Source organism: Anneissia japonica, unplaced genomic scaffold, assembly GCF_011630105.1.
Source record: "Anneissia japonica isolate Jap-2015-1 unplaced genomic scaffold, ASM1163010v1 scaffold2266_len499427_cov150, whole genome shotgun sequence".
In the NCBI taxonomy this organism is placed as follows: Eukaryota; Metazoa; Echinodermata; class Crinoidea; order Comatulida; family Comatulidae; genus Anneissia; species Anneissia japonica.
In genome coordinates this window covers 299,632-321,715 of record NW_022711849.1, presented here as the reverse complement: position 1 = coordinate 321,715, position 22,084 = coordinate 299,632, and the positions used below count along the sequence as shown (strand labels likewise).

At 33.8% G+C, this 22,084-nt stretch overlaps 1 protein-coding gene across 1 annotated transcript in view; it reads left to right on the top strand.

Annotated features, from left to right (window-relative positions):
• The window catches only part of LOC117107604 (collagen alpha-1(I) chain-like), a 124,761-nt gene that overhangs the window by 67,145 nt on the left and 35,532 nt on the right, over positions 1-22,084 (top strand). Inside the window, exons 10-26 of the mRNA XM_033249307.1 lie at positions 2,664-2,699; positions 3,575-3,646; positions 4,844-4,945; positions 7,097-7,144; positions 8,697-8,882; positions 9,051-9,104; positions 11,457-11,501; positions 11,826-11,981; positions 12,991-13,044; positions 13,257-13,337; positions 14,056-14,091; positions 14,241-14,276; positions 14,881-14,925; positions 15,494-15,613; positions 16,403-16,624; positions 19,688-19,768; positions 21,235-21,360. Of these exons, the coding sequence (XP_033105198.1) occupies positions 2,664-2,699; positions 3,575-3,646; positions 4,844-4,945; positions 7,097-7,144; positions 8,697-8,882; positions 9,051-9,104; positions 11,457-11,501; positions 11,826-11,981; positions 12,991-13,044; positions 13,257-13,337; positions 14,056-14,091; positions 14,241-14,276; positions 14,881-14,925; positions 15,494-15,613; positions 16,403-16,624; positions 19,688-19,768; positions 21,235-21,360 (1,500 nt within the window). The remainder of the gene's footprint in view (positions 1-2,663; positions 2,700-3,574; positions 3,647-4,843; positions 4,946-7,096; positions 7,145-8,696; positions 8,883-9,050; positions 9,105-11,456; positions 11,502-11,825; positions 11,982-12,990; positions 13,045-13,256; positions 13,338-14,055; positions 14,092-14,240; positions 14,277-14,880; positions 14,926-15,493; positions 15,614-16,402; positions 16,625-19,687; positions 19,769-21,234; positions 21,361-22,084) is intronic.

The following is a 22,084-nucleotide window of genomic DNA, read 5'->3' as shown; positions in this document are numbered from 1 at the left end:
TCAGGATAGTTAGGTCGGCTGGGTTAATCATAATTCGGCGTCAATTTGTAAGGATAAACGCAAGGAAATGAGTAAATTGTATAAAAAGTAAGCAGAAATAGCGTAAATTCGTGTATGAAGTATTGAAATTGCCGCGAAAGCATTGCTAATTTGACACGGAGTCGTCACTCAGGCCACGAACTATTCAGAATTCTGACCTTGCAGAAGCTTGTAAAATACGTAACTTCCGTCAAATTAATGGGTAAATGGATTGTTATTTTACTCGTCCGAACGACCGTCACATTTAGCCCCGAGGTTATTAGTAGATTACCCATGTAATTGAGTTTACGTCCGAATCCAACCTAAGTCGAAGACAACATGGTCTGCTATGGGATTCTGTACCAGCTTAATGGTGTTATCTGCCAACTGAACTAAAATGCCCTCATTTGGTTACATAATTTTAATGCTTAAAATATTATAATAATTGATAAAATTTTTGTAATTTACAATATCTTATTAGATATTTCTGTATCATTTGAAATTCCTGAATGAAATATCAAATTCGTAAACTTTTCAATATAATGTATTGTAAATATAAAATGAAATAATTTATAAATCAAGATAACAACATTAGTATAAACTAACTATAGTGGAAAGATTAATACTAATGTTAAATTAATCAATTAAATTTAGTTTCAATTATATGGTATTATATCTAGTTTCATTTACATAAATGGTTCTACAATTGCAAACATGATAATATTATGGTAGATTTAGAAACAATTAAATTTTGCTTTCAATGGTTAACATCCACAAATCCTCTTAAGTTCATAATCTCAAATCCCCGCATGGAATGAAAATTAATACTGCCGCCTATAGAAAGGAAATTCAATTAAGAAAGTAGATTTTTTTTAAATTTATTACTGAGTTATTCCAAGTGTTTTCGAATGCTAGAACCTGTGTCAACTGTTAGCAATAAAATATACACCATATACACTGTTTTTAATTACTGGTGGGAATATCTGTAACATATCAATAATGTTGTTTCTCATGAAAACTTCCCTTTCTACTTCAAGCACTATTACATTCATCACAAATACAAAACATTTCATGGTTTAGTAACTTTTTATGGAATGTACTATATTAGTAGATCTATTATTATTTTTTGTAATTATTATTAATATTATTAAAATTATTACTATTTTTATCATCATATCATTGTCACCAGTATCATCACCATTGTTATCATAATTATCACAATCATTGTTTAGATCATTATCATCATCACTTTTCTCTGGGATTATACAAGTGTTCTTTAGAATACTTTAAAGAATTTAGTATTACGAATATCAGAACTCCTTTTTATCTTCAATATAAACATTATTATGAAATCATAAATTATGAAATTCTTAAATTGAGCCATCTGTTTATTAGGTCCCTTTTTAGCATCTTAATTTTAACCTTGTAAAACCAATTTTGATGACTAATCTCTAGATAAACAGTATATAAAAGGAAATTTTGCCCTGCTGAGTTTACATGAAATGGCTAAATTGCATAAATTCAAAACAAATAGTAGACACCAAATTAAATCAAGTGTGACTGTTGTGTATGTTAATTCTATTCCATCTGTAGTGTGCCTGCTGAGTTTAATGTCTTTGAACTGTTTCCACTTTACCTTGTATTGAATCATGCTGAACCTATATTATTCTATCTATTCTAATCTAAAACCAGCATTTAAACATCTGCAGCCTAGATTAAACACAATGAAAGTTACCAGCAGGCCATCTTGATGTACCAGCACTTAACGGGATTTGTACTTTTTTCGCACATAAAAACCAGAACATTTATATTTTTATTACCCTAATGCATCTAGAGTAGGCCTTGTGTTCTCAATTCTTTAAAAGCTTTGATAAATTTGGCGCTATATACTGTATATCTTATTGTTATTATTGGTGTTATTTTTATTATTATTACTGAAACCTGCCTAAGGGGAAAATAACTTCTTCAGCCTAGATTAAACACAATGAAAGTTACCAGCAGGCCATCTTGATTTACCAGCACTTAAAGGGATTTGTACTTTTTTCGCATATAAAAACCAGAACATTTATATTTTTATTACCCTAATGCATCTAGAGTAGGCCTTGTGTTCTCAATTCTTTTAAAGCTTTGATAAATTTGGCGCTATATACTGTATATCTTATTATTATTATTGGTGTTATAATTATTATTACTAAAACCTGCCTAAGGGGAAAATAACACAAAAAAAATATTCCCCTGAAGTCTGATTTAGTGAAATTATTATTATTATTATTATTATTATTATTATTATTATCATTATTTTAATTTATGATTATTGTTGTCGTCGTCGTCGTCGTCACATATCTCCCTCCAATTAAAGACCAATTTTGGGACCAGGGATTTTGTTTTTTTATGGTTTTTAGCAGCTGTGGTCTCTAATTAAAATAATAATAAGACATTTGCTAATTTGGGACCACAGAAAAATTAGCAAGTTAATTTCAAAGTTATTTTTTATAATTTTTTTCTCATTTTTAAGGGACAATACATTTTTAAAAGAGCTCTACAACTGTGATTTATGTGTATATGTAATTGGTCACATTTAGAATCAATCATCGAAGAATCTATCATTTGATATAAACAATTTTTGTTTGCTTTATTTTTTTTAGGGGGACCAAGGACAGGAAGGCTCTGGAGGAATACCAGTAAGTATACTTTGTTGAATCATTGCATTTTTTTTTGCCCTTTTAACCCCTTAGTAGCAGTTTTATATGTTTTGAAAATTAGTATGCAGGTTGAAATAACTAAAATGTATACTGTTTGGATGCCCTGTTCTTAGAGTGTGCCCTCTGGGGAGAATTGGTGAAGCAGATTGAATAACAGAAATGGAACATGGTGATTTGTTGGTTATGTAGGTGAAATAGGCAGAATTCACAAAAACAACCTGTATCTCTCGTTTGAAACGCGACTCAGAGCTGCAATACGCAGTGTGGAGACATTGTTTATTACTGAAGCTTTCCTATTAAATTTACGCCACGAAACAAATTATCAGGCAAAAATAAAAATGATTAAAATGTGTTGTAACGTCATTTTGATGAAAGTTGTTAACGGCATTAAATATAATTAATCTGGCATACAGGGAATAATGTGCTTTACTGTTGAGTTGTGGTACATTTTCGCGCTTAACTGATTGTTTCCTAGACCTATATGATAGCTACATTTTTTTAAAGCTATTTAGTGGTGGTAGGTTTTTAAATTGTTCCATTTTTTATCCTTTGTCATTATATTATTATGTACTGTAATATGGACAATCTTGATTCTGAAATAAAAATTTGAGAATAGTTCATTGACAAACAAGTTATGTAGCTTGTCGCCACTTCTGCAAGTTATGACCAATCACATAGTTTAGAAATAAATTTGTAAACCGCCCTCTATTCAAATTTTGGTCAATCATAAGCCAGGGAACTAGGTGCAGCAAGTTCTTACAACTATACAGGTATATTGTGCTAGCTTATTACAAACAACTCTTTGTACTACAAACCGAAAAGATTAAATTATTTCATAATGTCATATTTTCTAGGGTGAACATGGGATGCCGGGTCCGCAGGGAATTCAGGGAATTCAAGGAGAAAAGGGTGAACCAGGACAAAAGGTAAGATTCAGGCAGTAGTATTTTTAGTTGAGAGAGGATGAGTTACTGCCTGGTGGATTTGGTAACCACAATTAACTCACAGGTGTCATAGTTCCACCTCCAACAACACCCAGAGTATTAGTATCCTAGCATTAAAAGCAGTGTCCCATCATTAGAAGCATTACTCCAACATTAAAAGCAGCATTCTCTATATTGAAAGCAACATTTCATCATCAGCAACATCCCATAAGAACACCCTAACATTAGAAGCTATATTCCTGGCATGCATGCATTAGAAGCAGCTCTTTCAGAATTCTGATTAACACTCCTTTCACTAGAAGAAATAAGTCTCTACATTAAAAGCAACATCCCAAAGTACCAATTCCCCAGCATTAGAAGCAATACTCACTGCATTAGAAGCAAAATCAAAATGTTATAAGCCACATCCCATCATCATTAGTAGTAACACTCTCAGCATTAGAAGCAATATTCCCAGCATGAGAAGCAACTCTCCAAATTTATAATTAACACTCACAACACCTGAAGAAATATATCTCAACATTTAAAGCAACATACCAACATTTGTAGCAACACAAGCAATACTCTCTGCACTAGAAGCAATTCTCCCAACATATAAGCAGTGTAGTTGAGGATACCTGCACCATTACAGATCTCGCCCAGACCAAAAGGCAAAGAAGTGTGTCCAACAACGACTGGGCAATATTTAGTGTTTTAAATGAAGGAGCAATGTCCCAACATTTTAGCAACTACCCATTATTAGTAGCAACATTCCAGTATTAAAGGCAACACCCTTGAATTAGAGGAAACACTCTCTGCATTAGAAGCAACACTCCCTCCACATTAAGCAGTACTACCTGCATATAATCAACCCTCCCAGTATTATAAGCAACACTCTCTGGCAACACTTTCAGCAATAGAAGGCACACTCCCTGCAATAAACAACATTCCTTGCATTAGAAGCAACACACTCCCTGGCCATACTCATAGCATTAGAACGCACACTTAAGCAACACTTGCAGCATTAGAAGCCCACTTCCTATTTAAAATCAACGTTCCCTGCATTAGAAGCAACTCTCTCTGGCAACACTCACAGCATTAGAAGCTACACTCTCTACAATTATAAGCAACTTCCCAACATTAAAAGCAACACTCCAGCAATGGGCCAGCAAACTAATATAGTCTTCTTTTAATGTGTAGGGTGACACAGGATTTGGCATGAAAGGTCAAAAAGGTGAAGCAGGTATACCAGGTGAGGATGGAGAAGATGGAGAGGATGGAGCAAAAGGAGAAAGGGGCCTGGTGAGTGACGAATAAACACAATGACACCTTTACAGATTTTTAGTTACCATTATGTATATGTTTGTTACCTTAAATATTCCCTTTTTTTGTTCAGCCTCTACGGCTGTCCCGAGGCAAAACAACGCAACTCGCATTTTTGTTGGTTTTGAGATACAGTAATATTATTGCTGTGAAGCAGCCAATTTATATTCTTGACAGCAATTTGACCTCTGAAAGGTCATTGTCAAAAAACGAGTGGCTAAGACGACTGAAATGCGGAGTTTCCTTCTTTCGTTCTGCCGGGTAAAAGCAATTACTTCAGGCGACGTTTGTAGACTAACCTACTCGTACCAACGTCCGCATGTCGTGCTAGCCTTATCCTACTCTAGGCCTAGACTAGCTAGGATGGTATAGGCCTAGCCTTGAAGGGACGAAGGTCCCAATGAAAAACAACGTCGCTCTTTAATAGCTAACATTGTCTATTTAACATCACAATAATTCATTATTAGACCTATAGTTGTTTTTTGAATTGTACTCCACAAATCTCAGCCGATACCTCGCACAACTGGTTAACGTCTCTATCTATTGTCGTGACGTCATGGCTCGCTGGTTCACACTTGTGATATGTCTCGCACTTGTGATCAAATAACACGCTGGCACGCAGTCAACTCACCCCTAGAAAACCCGCCCTTGGAAATTTTCCCCATAAAAAAATGTACTCTTCCTAGACCATGCAGTCTTCAAAATAAAAATTGTAACCTTTGGTAATCAACTACATTTTCCACATACATAGAAATTTTTAAAACTTTATTAAAAAAAACCTAAACCATAATTCACCACACTATAGACACTTTTTGACAAAAATTAAAAATTACGACTTTGTTACTCAATGAGAAGTGTTCTAATATAGACAATGGGTCGTGTCTCATATTATTTGTTATAGTTTTATTATTCATTATTTTCACTTGACTTGCATAAATAATTTTGTTCGAAGAACATTTATGCAGTTGTACTTCGCAGCACTTCACTTGCAATTTTCAATTTCTGGTTTTAGAGTATATTTGGTACTCTTGAATTACCTGTGAAAATTTCAGGTCTCAACAATGAGTTGTTTTTGGAGATAGCACCAAATATCTTTAAGCATAAAAATTAAAATCTAGTAATTTTCTGTGGTAAAACAACACAACTGCAAGATTACAGGGAAAAACAACGTGTCTATGATGAAGATAAGATGGTGTTTTCATATCCACAAATCCTAACAATGGCGTATGTACAAGCTAGATAATGCATTATGATTGACTTAGACGGGATAAATTCAAAAAAATATGTCACACTTGAGGCAATACTGCGCCTTAATGTTTCCAAGGTAAAAAAATCTATCTGTAAATATCGTTAATAACTTTGCAATACACCAATGGTTGTAATTGAAGTATTACATATAATCATATTTTCTCTAGATATATGGTCCAGCAATATTTTAGAAGGGTATGACAATCAGTTGCCAAGTTGCACACTTGCTCACTATTATTCTTGAAAAGTGCAAAAATTCAAGTTACATTGTTTTGCAACGGAACAGCCGTCTAGCTTGCATCTGTTTGTACGTCAAGGACAGAATCTGTAAAGCTTGCTTCTTCCCACGGTTTTTCATGTTACTGTTTAACCCAAATTTTTGATTGTATGCTAACTACTCTTCATAATTTGATAAGATTTTTTTTATCCTTGATTCCATTTTTATTTATATAGTACATACATTTATTATTGTCAAAAGCATAAAAGCTTGGATTTTATTGTCACTATGGTGGCATTGTTGGTATTAATTATTTTTGTATTTTTAATTAATAATATTTACCAGAATTTTAATTATAATTGTTGTCAAAATTATCATTTTTATATATTTTTATTATGTTGCAATTATATTAATTAAAAAAGAAATTGTTACTTACTTTCCATTCTATATTAATTTTTGTCTTTAATTTATAATTATTTGATTGCAAGTTGCTTTGTTTAATCATACTAACAGACTCTTTTAATTTCCTTAATTATTGGCCTATTACAGTAGATTATGTTTTTAGTGGAAAACATTAAAAAAATGTATTCAATGAAGGGCAAATCAACAGCGAGTGGGAAGAATTTGGATTGAATACAATTTGTTTTGTCCTTTTCTTTCCACAGGGAATATACGATATTGGCTCTGGAGATGAAATGTGGGAGGAAATTCAGGTAGGGTAAACAATTTACGTTTATTTCTTGCTATCGCAAATAGCAAAAATTGGCGCAGTTGATAGTGGCGCTATAAACCTCTTAAGATTTTAGTAGTATACAAATACAACATGATTTGAGGTGAAGTAGTAAAATCTGTGAGGGTAAAAATTACACAGTTTGCATACAACTTACATAGGCAGGCGTGCCATAGTCGATTTTGGGTAGTATTTTTTTTTTCTCCTACGTACTTATAGATTTGGTATGCGCAGGGAAGTAGTAATGACACAAGGCACTTTATCTAAATGTCTTCAGTCTACTCTGGGTGTATTGCTGGGGAGCACTACACTTGTATCCGTTGCACACCACAGAAACACTGGAGTTCCATTTCTATGAGCCCTAGTGGCTTGACAAGGATTTACTAGATACCTGTAGTAAAATTAATCCGTCTGTAATGAAAAAATGTTTACTGTCGAAGAATTGTAACTGCCAGAGGAATGCATGCCTACTGTATTTCATTCTTCAAAACACCTTCTAAACTAAATTTAAAAGCTTCCAACATGTCTGTTCTTTTACCTATCTAATTGGGTCCAATTAATATTTCTGATACTTTTCAAAATATGCATGAAGGTTATTCAACAAATTTACAGTCTAAATGATTGTCACTAACAGGTTTAATTATAATGATAGAAATTGATAAAGGTTTCAACTCTTTTTTTTAATTGGATATGAGTTCTAAACGAACATAATGTCAATATGTTATAATAATCTAAGTCATAAACAAGTTTCCTTTTAAAGATAATGTCATTTGCCTGTAGTAGCTTTCACTGTCATCGCGTCAGCATCTTGGTGCATACATAGTCACATGACCACTCTGGGGAGATCGTGTGATGGCAGGTCATTCAAAATAGCCGGTAGATAGTATCTGTTGGATTTTAGGAGTGAATATCTACACTGAGATTCCAGACCTGAACAGGGATATCCAATATGATCTACCTGTTATTTTTTAGTGATCATGTGACTAAATAGTAGGCCACTTCACTTGACTATAATTTATTTTTTAATTATTTATTTGAGTTTGTGAAAGTATACAACAAAAACAAAACATTAAATAAAGTAAAGCAAATCTTACACTCAAAATACCACTGTCAAAACAAAATAGAGTACATTGAAAGTAATAAAAATCTTTCTGTGTTTACTTAATTTAAAATTCTTTTTACAACATATAAATCTTTACTTGTATTTCCTATATTTTTTATGTTTTAATAAAATTATGTTCTAAATTTTAAAAACTTGGCAAACTACAATCTCATCATTTTATTGTATGGCTTTAGATAGAATAGAATTTAAAAATGAAAGAACTTTAGAAAAAGATTTCTTTCAATTCCCTTCATCCTTTATCAAATCTTTTTGACTTGAGTCTATGTTCTAAGTACATTTTTGTTCTAAATCCAAATTAAATTTTCACACAAAAATTGAATTTTATGTTTTTGTAGTACCAATTCAAGATAGTAGATAACTATACAAATTGAAAAATGTATATTAACAATATACTTATATTTTTGTTACATAGGGAAAAAGAGGAAAGCAGGGTCCGAAAGGGGACATGGGACCACGTGGATTCAATGGCTCTACTGGTGCAGTTGGTCCCCCTGGACCGCCTGGCCCAAGAGGCGAGCCTGGAACACCTGGTCTAGGGGGTATGAATTACACAACAGTTGAAGGCCCTCCAGGCCCTGTTGGTCCACAAGGACAGAAGGTACAGTACATATAAATATTAAAAAAGAACATTTACTTGTTAATAAATATTAAAGAGAGCTGCAAAAATATGCCTAGTGTGGTAACCATATTTTTTGCATTGTTACAACAGTGATCAGAGTAACAAAATATAAATAAATTGTAAGAAGTTGTTTTCTTGTTTATCAAGGGTGATAGCGGCCTACAAGGTGAGCCTGGACTCCAAGGAGCAAGGGGAGAGAAGGTAAATTAAATGGTGTAATAATAACTGTTAATATCATAATTAAATTAATCTTCTGTTATAAATAAATCATCATGATGAAGTAAATTAATTGCTTAAGTTGTTGACCATGAACCAATTTTCTCTATAATAAATATATAAGTTGACTCTCCATCATAAAATGAGTTGCATCATAAAATATACATTAACATAATAAGCAAAGTAATTTGGAAATTGGCATTTTCTTTATGTGGTTCTACATTTACTAAACCCTTTCAGACAGCTGCAATAATGTCTGAAAGGGTCAATACGCCAATATGCCGGCTTACTTTAGACCACCTCGGCATCTAGTAATATTGCCGCAATATTGCAGTAACGGTTACTGGTTTGCTCTGTCTGAAAGGGTCTACTTGGTATTGCGGCAATCAATCTGGCGTGTGCATTTATACAGTATATATAAAAAAACAAGGTTAAAATTGAAAACAATTGGCGGTATTTAAACTGCCAATATTACACCATTCTATAGGACCCTTTCAGACAGACAAGCGCAAGATTACCGCAATATTCAAGTAACAAAGGCGCTGTGTGAAAGGGTATTGACTGGTAATTATGCCGGCATGCTTACCACAATATTGCGGCAACTTCTATCTGAAAGGGCCTTAACTGTTCTATATCTATATTAATGAACATTAATATATATACATCCAGTAGCATACTGTACCCCTAATAAGTGGCTTATCTTTAAAACCTTTCTTCCACATTCCATTTTAATACGGTTTATGTCTGTATCTCTTCTGCTTTTAAATATGATATAAACATAATTTAATTGAAAATCAAATTTTGTATTATGTACTACGTTAAATAGCAATATTATATTTTGTTTGCTGTCTGATACAAGACGTTAAAAAATGGTGTGAGGTCACATTCTTGTCTAAATTCCAATGGCGTATTGCGTCAGGAGAAATAACACAAAATGATGTTTGCCCTACCTGATGTGTTAAGGCCAACTCAGACAGCGTCGTACGACGCTGCCCAACGCGTCGGGTCTGTGTGAGTTAAACGCAGACGCGATTTCAATATATCATTACTCATATGCTTGTTGCCTTAAATTGTGATTTTTCTAATTTATATCTTAGAAATTGTTATATTTACAAACCTAATACATTGTTGTGCTTTGCTTTTTGAATGTTGTTGTATGTTTCAGTTTATCTTTGTTAGTTTGATGCAATTCACTGCAATGTCAAATTTTGTTCTTTTAATAATAAACCAGAATGAAAAAAAAACTTCATTTATCCAAAAAAGGAAATTAAATGTAGCTCGCTACAATCGATCACATGATTTAAATGACATTTATAAGTTTACAAGGCATCAATAATTTCAATGTAACAGTATTATATAAATACAAATATAAATGTACATATGCAGTAGGTGTAACTAAGAATATTGAAGGCCCTGTCTAACCCTCTCCATGGGGCTGTGTAGGGTCTTAGTTTGGTACGGGTTAAACCAACATCTGCTCTGAAGTTGTCCAAGCTGCTGGTTAATATTCTGTGAGAGCTTGGTGTTACACCACTGTACATATGAAGCATTTTTTATAATCTTTCAAAGAGCTAAATTTGATGAGATGTATTTTGCAGCTATATAGAGTTGCTCTGTATTTTGCCATAAGTCATGATAATAATAATAAATGTATTAGCCAATTGCCAGTAGGAAATATTTGGTATCAATTAAAGGAAGTTGGTAGTCAGACTTCAAATGTAAATTAAAGTGCATCGTATCAAAAATATAAGCCATGAAATAATTCCTATCCTAAACCTTGAAAATGATAACAAGAAGCACCTATGCTGGGAAACTAGCTATAATCGCATCCTTCGCCTGCAATTTATGGCGCATTGGCCAGCCTGCTCATAATGCATAATGATACCAGCATCTATACTTTCCCATCCTAACACCCAGCTATAAAAATGAATAAAAACTCACTATTACGATGTATCATACTTTATTATGATAGTCCCCATATAATTGAATTTGCTCTGTTAAAACAGTCTCTAATCAGTTGATATCTGAAGACAAGACTTTGATTAACTACTTGTTCAAGAATTGATTTAACTTTCATGGTGGTCTCCATATTTGTTTCATATGTTGATATGTGTGTTGTAATGATTAACAACTAAAATGTTTATTAGAATAATTTTACAGTAAGTTTCCAACAGCTGTATAATAGTATTAATAATAGTAATAATGTTCAGTTTGATATAGCTCAAAATTCTTGACTCCTCTAAGCGCTTAACCATCAAAAAAAAAATGGAGAATATTTTGATAAATAAAAATAAGAGAAATTAAAGTTAAAGAGTATGTTTGATTATATTTTGATAGGGTGACATGGGCCTACATGGAGTTGATGGCAAGAATGGAAGCAAGGTAGAAGCATGATTTTATTTTGCCATATATTTATGATAATGTTAATAAATCTACTAATATAGTGCATTCCACAAACACCTCAGTATGCGTGATATAAATTAAAGAATGCATACTACATTTTTCAGTAATGGTAATGGTGGTAAGTTATAATATTTGTTAGGTTTGCTGTTGCAAAGTGTATAGAGAATTTTGTTATGCACAGCAAAATGAATAAAAAATAATACAAGAAACACACAAAGATTATATATAAAAAGTAAAATTAATGATCACCAATATAATACGTTAATACTCAAACAATTAATATATATGTTTTGTTTGTTCCAGGGTGAAACTGGAGATACAGGCCCAATGGGCCCAACTGGTATGCAAGGCATGATTGGGCTACAGGGTGAAAGTGGATTACCTGGACAGCCTGGGGTACCAGGGCCACCAGGACCCCCAGGACCACCTGGAATTCCACCTACATGGACACCATTATTTGTAAGTTTACGCATATTTTCTTGACGAAAGAAAACACATTATTTATGATGATTGATGTGAATGTTTTACAAAAATATTATCTTTTCTTGTCTTGTCTGTTACTGCACAAAATGCCTCTGGTGTAGCTATCAACGTACAGTCATGCATCTGCAAAGTTATTTATTAAGCTTTGAAATTAACGTCTTCAAATGAAAATTTCTTTAAAGACCTGAAAAAAATTGATTGTTTTATGCACTTACGACCCTTATTTCTGCATTTTATTATTTTTTTGAAATTGAAGATATTATGAAATACGAAATATAATCAGTCACACACACAAGATCAACCGCACACTTGTCCGCGCGTTCCTCCACGCTTAAATACGGTACAAGCGCAAGATATTATATTGGGTTTATTGGAAGAGCTAATAAGATAGTAATTTTTTAATAATTAGGATGTTTATTTGTACAAAAAAAAAATAATTTAGAATGTTCATTTGTACAAAATTAAAATATCTTAAAATTGAAAAAAGTAAAATTTCTTGAAAGTGGAAAAAAAAATTGAATTCCAAGATGCGATTCAAACTCACAACCTTAAATTCTTACACATCCTTAACCGACCGCACCACCCATGTGACGTGCCCTATTAGTAGTAATGGCAGTAATGTACAGTCCTTCGCTGAAACCCGTTTTGTTTTTTAGGTGTAGGGGGACCCTGGGGTCCAACTTAAAAAAGGGCGTTGAACATTTGTTGGAAATCACCTAGTTTATGTGTACAAAATTTCCTGCACATTCGTTCAAAACTGGCGACGCTGGACGCTTTTAAAGATTTAGTAACAAAAACAAGAACAGCAGTGAGGCTCTGGGGTCAGCGCCTTGCGCGGTCCCAAAAATGTTCTGACAACCTCATACATAGTCAACAGTAGTTCTATTCTCATTTCCACATCACTAGCATCATTATCTAGACTTATGCCTACTCATGCCTTGGCCTACATTCTAAAAGTTATTTGAATTTTTTAAATATCGTACAGACATCAGATTTTGAGGGCTCTGGAAGCGGTAATAAAGAAAACGAAGTAGTTGAGGTATGACATAATTATATTAATTTTTTTTTTTTTTTAATTTAAATTATATTATTATTAAATATGTTTTACTTATTTTTTTCAATGATTAAGTAATTAGAAGTGTTACAGAAATCAATAATAGTGACATAGTATTCTTGTAGGTAAACTAAATGTATATGAGGTATGATAGTCAGATGCATTTAGCATTTACGATTGTCATTAAATTTTTTCAGCCAATACCTGGACTACCGGGTGCCAAAGGAGAAAAAGGTGATCAAGGTTCAATTGGTGATCTTGGGCTTACTGGACCATCCGTAAGTAATCTTTCAAGAACACTAATTTTTTTTCCTCCCGTGGATATAGGTAATAATGTATCTACCTAGTATTATACACAATCTATCATTACTGATAGACAATTAACGCTGCTATGGAGCTAATTATATAGCTTCTGTCTGGCATTATAAACTATGATTTTAAGATAGTGTCTACAACAGATGCAGCTATGATAAGCTTACTAAAAAATAAAAATAAGGCAGATGAAATTGTTTGATCAAATTACTAGTGGAAGGCCTTGAACAGCTGTATGCAGCAAGCTTGAAGGTGTGTGTGAAATCATGCATGACATTTTTTATTGAACAACACCACTCACTCTCAAAAACAAGTTACAACTTGGGTCTACAACAGACACCTTGCTATAAAAGTTTTAGTGTACAGTACTATTTTTTATATATTTATACTGCATGTTAAAAACCAAAATAAGTATAACAAGTTTAAAATATGTGGTTGTCATATCCCTGAAGCAGCAGATTTTTTTGCATGGTTGTAGATAATGGGTCCAAGATTTTACAGCCACATTCACAGAGATAGCATGGTGGCTATGTGTTATAGTTAAAGATATTATTTTCTCTGTGTAACCTATGCTTGCTTTGATTAGGTTGAAAGCATCCTAGTCTCTTAGAATGTAAATATCAAGGAATACCATGAGTGAATATTGAGGATTACACAGTAATTTTGTATTCTATTTCATTATAGGGTTTGCCTGGACTACCTGGTGAAGATGGTGCTAAGGTATAGAATTTCAACTCATTTTACATATTTCTTTGATGTTCAATAATTGAATAACATTGATTTCGGTCGAGAAGTACATACTGCTTTTTATTAGTCTAGATATTTTGATTATTATATACAGTGACATTTAATATGTTTTATGTTTCCAGGGTGACCAAGGACCAATAGGGTTGCCAGGTCCACAGGTAAGTACAGTTCAGGTTTATAAAATTACTGTAAGTGTAGATATACCAATACAATTTCATCCGCCTTATATTGTTATATCTACATTTACAGGTAAGTACAGTTCAAGTACATAAAATTATAGAATTACTATAAATGTAGATGTAACAATACGAAACAAAATTAATATAAAAGTGTCACATGCTAAGATAATATTATATTTGTTTAAACAAGTTTTCTTGGTAGTCTTCCTACATTATCAAGTCTTAATACTTTAATCAACGTCCCTGGTTGAATGCTCTGTCCATTTTATGTAGCTCTACAGGGTTTCATTTGATCCAAAGCATATGAGTGTGGGTGTGTTATTTTTGTTTTTTCATATCTTGGGATAAGACCTGTTTCAGGTTATATTCCTCCTATCATAGGGAACGTAGCATTCATCGTGGGTTGCGGTGCCCAGTGTAGACCGCAATTTTGCCTATTGCAAGTCTATTGCATTGGTTCCCATTTCCAGAAAATCAGACTCGCAGCATGAAGCTAAAGTTATTTCATTTTGTTATTTTATTTTGTACAACACATTTCAGCAAGTTTACTAAAGATTTCTTTGTAAAAATTAATTTTATTCAGGGTCCACGTGGCTTCCCAGGGATTCCTGGACTAGGAGGACTGCAGGTAAATAGAGCTTCTTTTTTTTTTTTTTATTTCCCTCACATCCAACAGCAAGTACTGTACACTCACCACTTACAGGATGAGAATGATGCTTTATAAGCAAAGGCTCTTTATGAGGCTTAGGGAGTGGAGTTGTTTTTTGTTGTGAGAAATATTCCTGCTGTGACAGGAATTGAACCCAGGATCCTGGGATCAGAAGGCAAGCATCTAAACCACTGAGCTATTCAACTTCACGCTTACATAAGTAATTAAAATTACAAAGGAAGTGAAACACATACCAAAAGGTCTTATTTGAAAAATTGTGTGCTAATGTTACTTGTACATATGCCTTCTAGATATATATATAATATGAATGAGAACAAATAGGAATGGTTTTGAATACTAGTGACCATGTATTGAGATGGTATTGAACAAGTGAATATAGTAGAGAAGGTCAACCAGTAACATATATTTTCTCTAGTTTTGACTGCCATCATTTTAAAAATTTACTTTAGCAAAACATTTTGTTAAAAGTGATTCTCTATTTTTAAGAGATTGTATATATATTTTTTTTAATTGATTTTTTTCATAGGGTAGTCCCGGTGAATCTATTAAAGGGGACGAAGGAGCAATTGGGCCCCCAGGACTAAAAGGTCCACCTGGCCCCCCAGGACCACCTGGTATTGCACCTACACATTCAGATATCTTTGAAGTAAGTATCAATTGATTATTAATGATATTACCAATGCTTAAGACAAAGGCATACATTATGTGAGTGAGTGGTTCAAGAACAAATTTGTAATTATAAGTTATTTAGCCAGCGTATGCAACGTATGAAATGTTTGGTGGATACGCTGGTGAACGCTGAATAAGTTATGGGTAAGTTCTGTACAAGTTAAGAGCATGCTGAAGCATGCTGGTATGCGTAGTAGTTTGGCGAGGTCACCAAAAAATGTTGTGCTTGCACAAAATATTTTTGATGTATGCCAACGTATGGCTCATACGTCCGGAATACGTGGGCCATATGTGATCGTTCACACATGTTACTTGTAAGTTTTACTCATAAGTCGAAATACATAGAGATGATGTCTAGCGTACCCAAAAATTATTTTTAACCTATAAGTAACGTGCTTCGAACCTATGTGTAACTTATATGGACGTATTTGACATGTCCCAGACAACCACAAAACTTACTGAACATGTTTTTAACTTACAGCTACCATATATTGGCGTCTATATAGATTATTATGTTATGTATACGTCCAACTCGTTATAAATACGCTATGTATACACCCAAAATTGTAAATAAAACATCAATAGCTCAGAGTATGATATGTCGGCGTTACTTAAATATACAATATGGAATTGAATTTTAATTTTGTTTGTCATGGCAGATAGTTTTGTGCAGTATTACAATTCAGATATATAAGTATTGGAACCTCAACCATTGCAGAAGTTTGGTAATGGTACTTTTTTAGCTAGCATGTTCATATTTTTTCAGGGTTCAGGATTAGTAGGAGAAGCTGGGGAGAAGGGACAGAAAGGTGAAATTGGACCTGTTGGGCCTGCAGGGGTAATAGGAGTAGAAGGCCCTCACGGCGAGAAGGGACAGAAAGGAGACAGGGGATTGGATGGCGTACCGGGCTACAAGGGACCTAAAGGCGACTCTGGAGATGTTGGTCCACAAGGCATCAAGGGATTCGATGGTACACCAGGAACACTGGTGAGAATTAAGACATCATTGTCAAAAAATTATCTTTATCAGTATAATAATTAAAATTTAGGTAATAGTTGGTTTGCTATGTCAGGAATTGGGCTTCAGCTAGATTTTTGTGCCAAAATGGATTTTATTGACTGACTTTGTCATTTTTGTTGTGCTGAATTCAAAAAAGTTAGGTGCCATTTTTTGATCCACGCCATCAGCCGCCATTTTGAATTCAAAGATGGCCAACACACCACATAAAACATGGTTATTAGAAGGGGTCCCTCCAACTACGACCCACATTTTACTATGGAGGTTTGACCAATTATGTAATGCCTGTGTTCTTTCTGGGGAAACGCTTAGTTCCTCCAAGTCCAAATGAGCCCCATTGAGGCCAAAGGCCCCCCTCACTACTACCGAGTACTCAAATAGGAAACTTTTGACAATATGGTACTGGCTGAATCCCGTGGCAATAAAATTAAATACATCCGCCCCTGATAACGATTGATTGAATGATTGTTTGATAAAGCATTAGATTGCTACATCAGAATTAGATCAATACATTTATGTTTTCACCGCGACATTGACACTTTACAAGTTCAAGTATAGCCTTAGGTGCAGAAAGTTCTGTGCATTTTCTTGGGAGAAACTGTTCCTTCTGTTGTTTTCACCCATTCTACCTTATATCAGCCTAAATGTACTTAATGTAGCTAGTGATAATTGAAAGCTTCTGATCAGCTGAATGTTTTATCAAATGCTAAATACATTTTACTTCCTTACACTTTTTTTTTTATAAGAACACATTATATAAAAACGTTGAGGCTGAAATTGCTTAAAAAGTAAGAACAAAATAAGAACAAATTGAGGCTGAGGTAAAATGTCAAATAAGGTTTCTGTTTTTAAAAAACTAGAAAAACTAACAAATCTTAACTATACCCGATGTTCAATAGGCAGTTCAATAGGCATGGCTATGTAATACCCTATGTGATACAGTACAGTAATATACTGCCATACAATAATAATTTTCTCTGTTTGAAAAATGTGTAAAGATAACAACAAAATAACAACATTTTGAGTCTGAGATTAGCAAGCAAAAAAATAAGAAGACAACCTGGGCAAAATTTTGCTGGTTCTTAAATAAACAAAAAGTGTATTGGTTTATCAAACTAAGCGTTTCCCCAGAAAGCACACAGGCATTACATAACTGGCCAAACCTCTATAGTCAAATGCTGGGTCATAGTTGGAAGGACCCCTTCTAATAAGTCTGCCAAAGAGTGTGTTTGTGGGATTTTGGTCTATTTGGTTTTAAAATTATAGAAAAAGATACTATATTGTCAAGGCGTTGTAGAGTAGTAGTACAGTAGTTAGGGCCTCTGTGGCCACTCTGGGACCCAATTGAACTGGGACATAGCCCAGAAAGCACATGTGTTATGGCACTGTTAAGGCTTGGTGGTAAAGTGCTAGGTAGTAGGAGTGTCTACCCAACCCTGAGAGCTCACAAGCATTATGCAAATGGGTCCTGTTTATTTTAATATGGTATGCCGTAATTGGACTTAAGGGACAATATATGGAAAACTACACAATTGTTAATATATGTGTAATGTACAGCCTTATTCAGCATTGGAAGAGCTTTCCAACGATACCAAACACGATAGATTTTGGTGAGTTTGATTTTTTGACCTTTTGGGTCATGTGACTTTATTCTTTGGTCTATATCTCTGTAAATATGTTTTATTAGGTATAGGTGTAATGGAATAAAATGATCAGTGCATAATTCCCTTTCCATTGACACCAAACATAACCGTGTTTTATGTGGTGTATCGGCCATATTTAAATTCAAAATGGTGGCTGATGACGTGGATAAAAAGTAATCGCACCTAACTTTTTTGAATTCAGCACAACAAAAATGACCAATGTTAACCAATAAAATCCATTTTGGCACCAAAATCTAGCTGGATTACATAGCAAACTGTACAATAATGGCTATAATTGTTACACTATATTGTTTAACGAATACCTAAATTCTGATTGGATGTTTTGCCCTCATCAATCCATACATATAATGGCTGTATTTGGTTCGTTTTGTTTATTAATATTATTGATTTTTCTTGGAGTATTATTTTCATTAGGCTGATTCATAAAATAGGCTTCGCTAATGGAAGTTAACGTAAACCAGAGAGTTAATTTTCAATAAGTTATCTACGTCACCAAAACAAACATATTCGATTGGCAAAACAATTGGGTTAATATAATTTTGATTAAATTTCAGAAAATAATAATTATAATATTTGCCCACACATAAAGTAGAACAATAATTGTATGTTAACTAAATTACAACAATACAGGTCATTTTTTTCTATCAAAAAAATCCCCCCCCCAAGTATCACAAGCTGAAGCAACCTTGACTACACTAGCGTGTATCATGGTAACTATGAAGTCATTTTGTTTTGTTGAGTATTTAACAGTTGTTTGTGGGGTTGTCTTTGTTAAGCAGGATTTTACCACTGCACAGGCACTTTTAACATAGAACTACCAGTTGAATAGGGCTAATAACATCTAACCACAATTAGGGATTTAAAATTGGTGTAACAGTAATCACGACAATAAGATGAAATATCATAGTTAAATGTTTAGTACTCTTGAGGCACGGGCTCATGAGCAGCAGTGATTAAAAACATATGGCACGAACAATTCTTTGTGCGATTGACATGTTGGCTTTTAAAAGATGACAATAATAATATTTATTATTATTATGATTATTAATATTATTATTATCATTGTTAAAAAATATATTATTATTACTATTATTGTTATGTTGTTTTTAATATTATTTTTATTATGTTATAAGAAATATTGTGGAAATAATTTCATTACTATAAATATTTTATTTGTTCTAATTGGTATGATTTTCGTTTGTACAGTGTAAAGCACTTCTGCCTTTGCTTGCATTGTTCTATTTTCCAATGTCAAATGTCAAACTTGCTTATAGTTCAGCTCTCCATTGAATCTATTGTATAAATAATATATGTTTCGTAAGGAAAATAATTTTGCTGTTGACTTGTAAATTCCCCCCACCCCCAATAGGGTGAAAAGGGAGAAAAAGGACAAAAAGGCAGCAGTGGTGCCGATGGTCAGCATGGATTCCATGGAACAAGTGGTCAAAAGGTATGCACAAATTAAAATATGATATTAAAATTTTGGGGTTTTTTTTTTTATTGGCGGCCTGTGTTGACCTTACCAATTTCCAACTTGTAGTTGTTAGTGCTTCAGTGATGTAGTGTACTGGAGCCAAAGAATAAACCAAAGATTTTGGCTGTGAAGGGCTGATTCATAAGAATTTTTCATTAAGGCATTGAACAAGTCACTAGTTTTCATTTTCTATACTTTTTGTTTTTTGTCTATTCTAAGAAATCAAAGGAAATTTTCATTGTGTGTGTGTGTGTGTGTGTGTGTGAGGAGCAGGAGTGGGCATAAATATCGGTTGGACCTAAGCCAAAGTGAATTTTTATTTAACACCGAGGGCCGCATCAGATTTTGTTGGTCCCAGCGTGCTTTTTATAACCTACATGAACTGCTTTTATACCACTTTATTCTCAGTTTTAATATAACTTTTTATAGATGATAGGTGTTGGGCCGTTAAAAAAAGGTATTTTCCAGGCAAAGATTGTTGGCGTGCCGCATACATGGGGTTTTTAATTTGTTTTAGCAGGCTGCAAAACAATCAATGTCGAGCCGCACATTGCCCAGCTGTGATATAGATTTTTAGAATTGACCTATCAGAGCCCTGTATACTATTTTACATCAAGCATTTTAATTGCCAAGTAGAACTATATAACTATATAATATAGAATGAGTGACACTGAGTCAAGCAGTGGTAGTGGTGGTGGTAATGTAATGTAGTTAGATTTATATAACGCTTTATACCGGAGTCTCAAAGCACTCAAGGAGTGGACTATCTCGTACAGTAATTTTCTTCTCCCCTATGGGTCTCTTCATGTCTCAACTACCCAGTAAACTGGTACCAACTATCTCTTGTCCTTCCACAGCAGGAGCTGTATGAACAAGTGCGCCGAGGTGACCCCTACTTGCTCAAAAGATGTACTGGGTTCTTTAAAGTGCACATGAGCCAAATTGTGTGTACTGGACCTACGGTTTAATGTCTTTATCCGAGAAGACTTATTCCACCACCAGAACAATAGGCGAGTGTGCCGTTCGAACCAACGGCGATATTATGGCTGTACGTTGCTGCGCCCCTAACTTAACTGCTCGGCCATTCGAGAGACCACACCTGATTCATACATTAGGTGTATGAATCGGGGTGGTCATGGGAAATTGGCGGGTCATAGGAAATCGGCCCCCCCCCCTCCCCGAAAGCAAGCAATTATATTATGTTATATTTATTTATATAATTATATTATGTTGTATTATGTTATATTTATTTATATAATTATATTATGTTGTATTATGTATAATATTTCCCCACTCAGGGAGCAAGCAAAACCCTAATGAGTCCTTTGAAAGAGATTTAGTGGTGGTCACCAAACACCTTTGTACACTTGTATTAATATGATTATATTGTGTTATATTTATTTATTTTGTAAAATTAATGAACTGTATGTTTTTTTTTAAAGGGCGAAAAGGGAGAACCATACATACCTGATAATGATAAGTTTCTGGAGATTAAAGGAGACCCAGGAGAAAAAGGACATCGAGGAAAGAAGGGAGAGAAAGGTCAATTTGGTATTCCGGGTCGTCCGGTAAGTGCACTTGTGCTTTCAAATATGTACAGTCTCATGAGATAAGAAGCTTTAAAAAATTTAATTCCATATTGAATTGAAATCATAGTGGTTTAACCAGAGAACATAGTGTACGTCGAGTAAAAATTATAAGAGTCAAGTCAAATTAATAAGAATGTGCCATCACTCTTAAAATTTCAATCATTTTATTAATGTTTCAGCAATAAAGCATTTTGCTATGAAAAGCAAAACAGTGGTAAACATTGATAAATAGACCTCCGCATCATAATTCATACCCCTAGGCCTATACCAACAACTATCCTACAGTGTATGTATTCTATCTATGCGCTTCTATAGAGTACTACGTTCTTACTTCACGATACCATGTGATACTATTGTAAATTTTAATTGATGATTAAATGTGTTAGATAACTAATACAATGCGAGCTTTTGTGTTTTTAGTACATTTTGATGGTAAATTATTAGGCTTTAAAATGCCTATTCCAGAAAGCCTATTCTAAACCATTAAGAATATGAAGTCATTGAAAACAAAGGGCGCCACCTTATGTTGTGAAGACACTTGCATTGTACTCTATGCGCTACACTTTATATGCATGTACACATTGCAAATACAGTGAAGAACACTGATCTGGATCAACATAATAATACCACAAAGAGCAGTAAGTTAATATGATAATTAGATTGCATACAAAAAATGTTATCTTAAGTCATTGAGCCTACACTA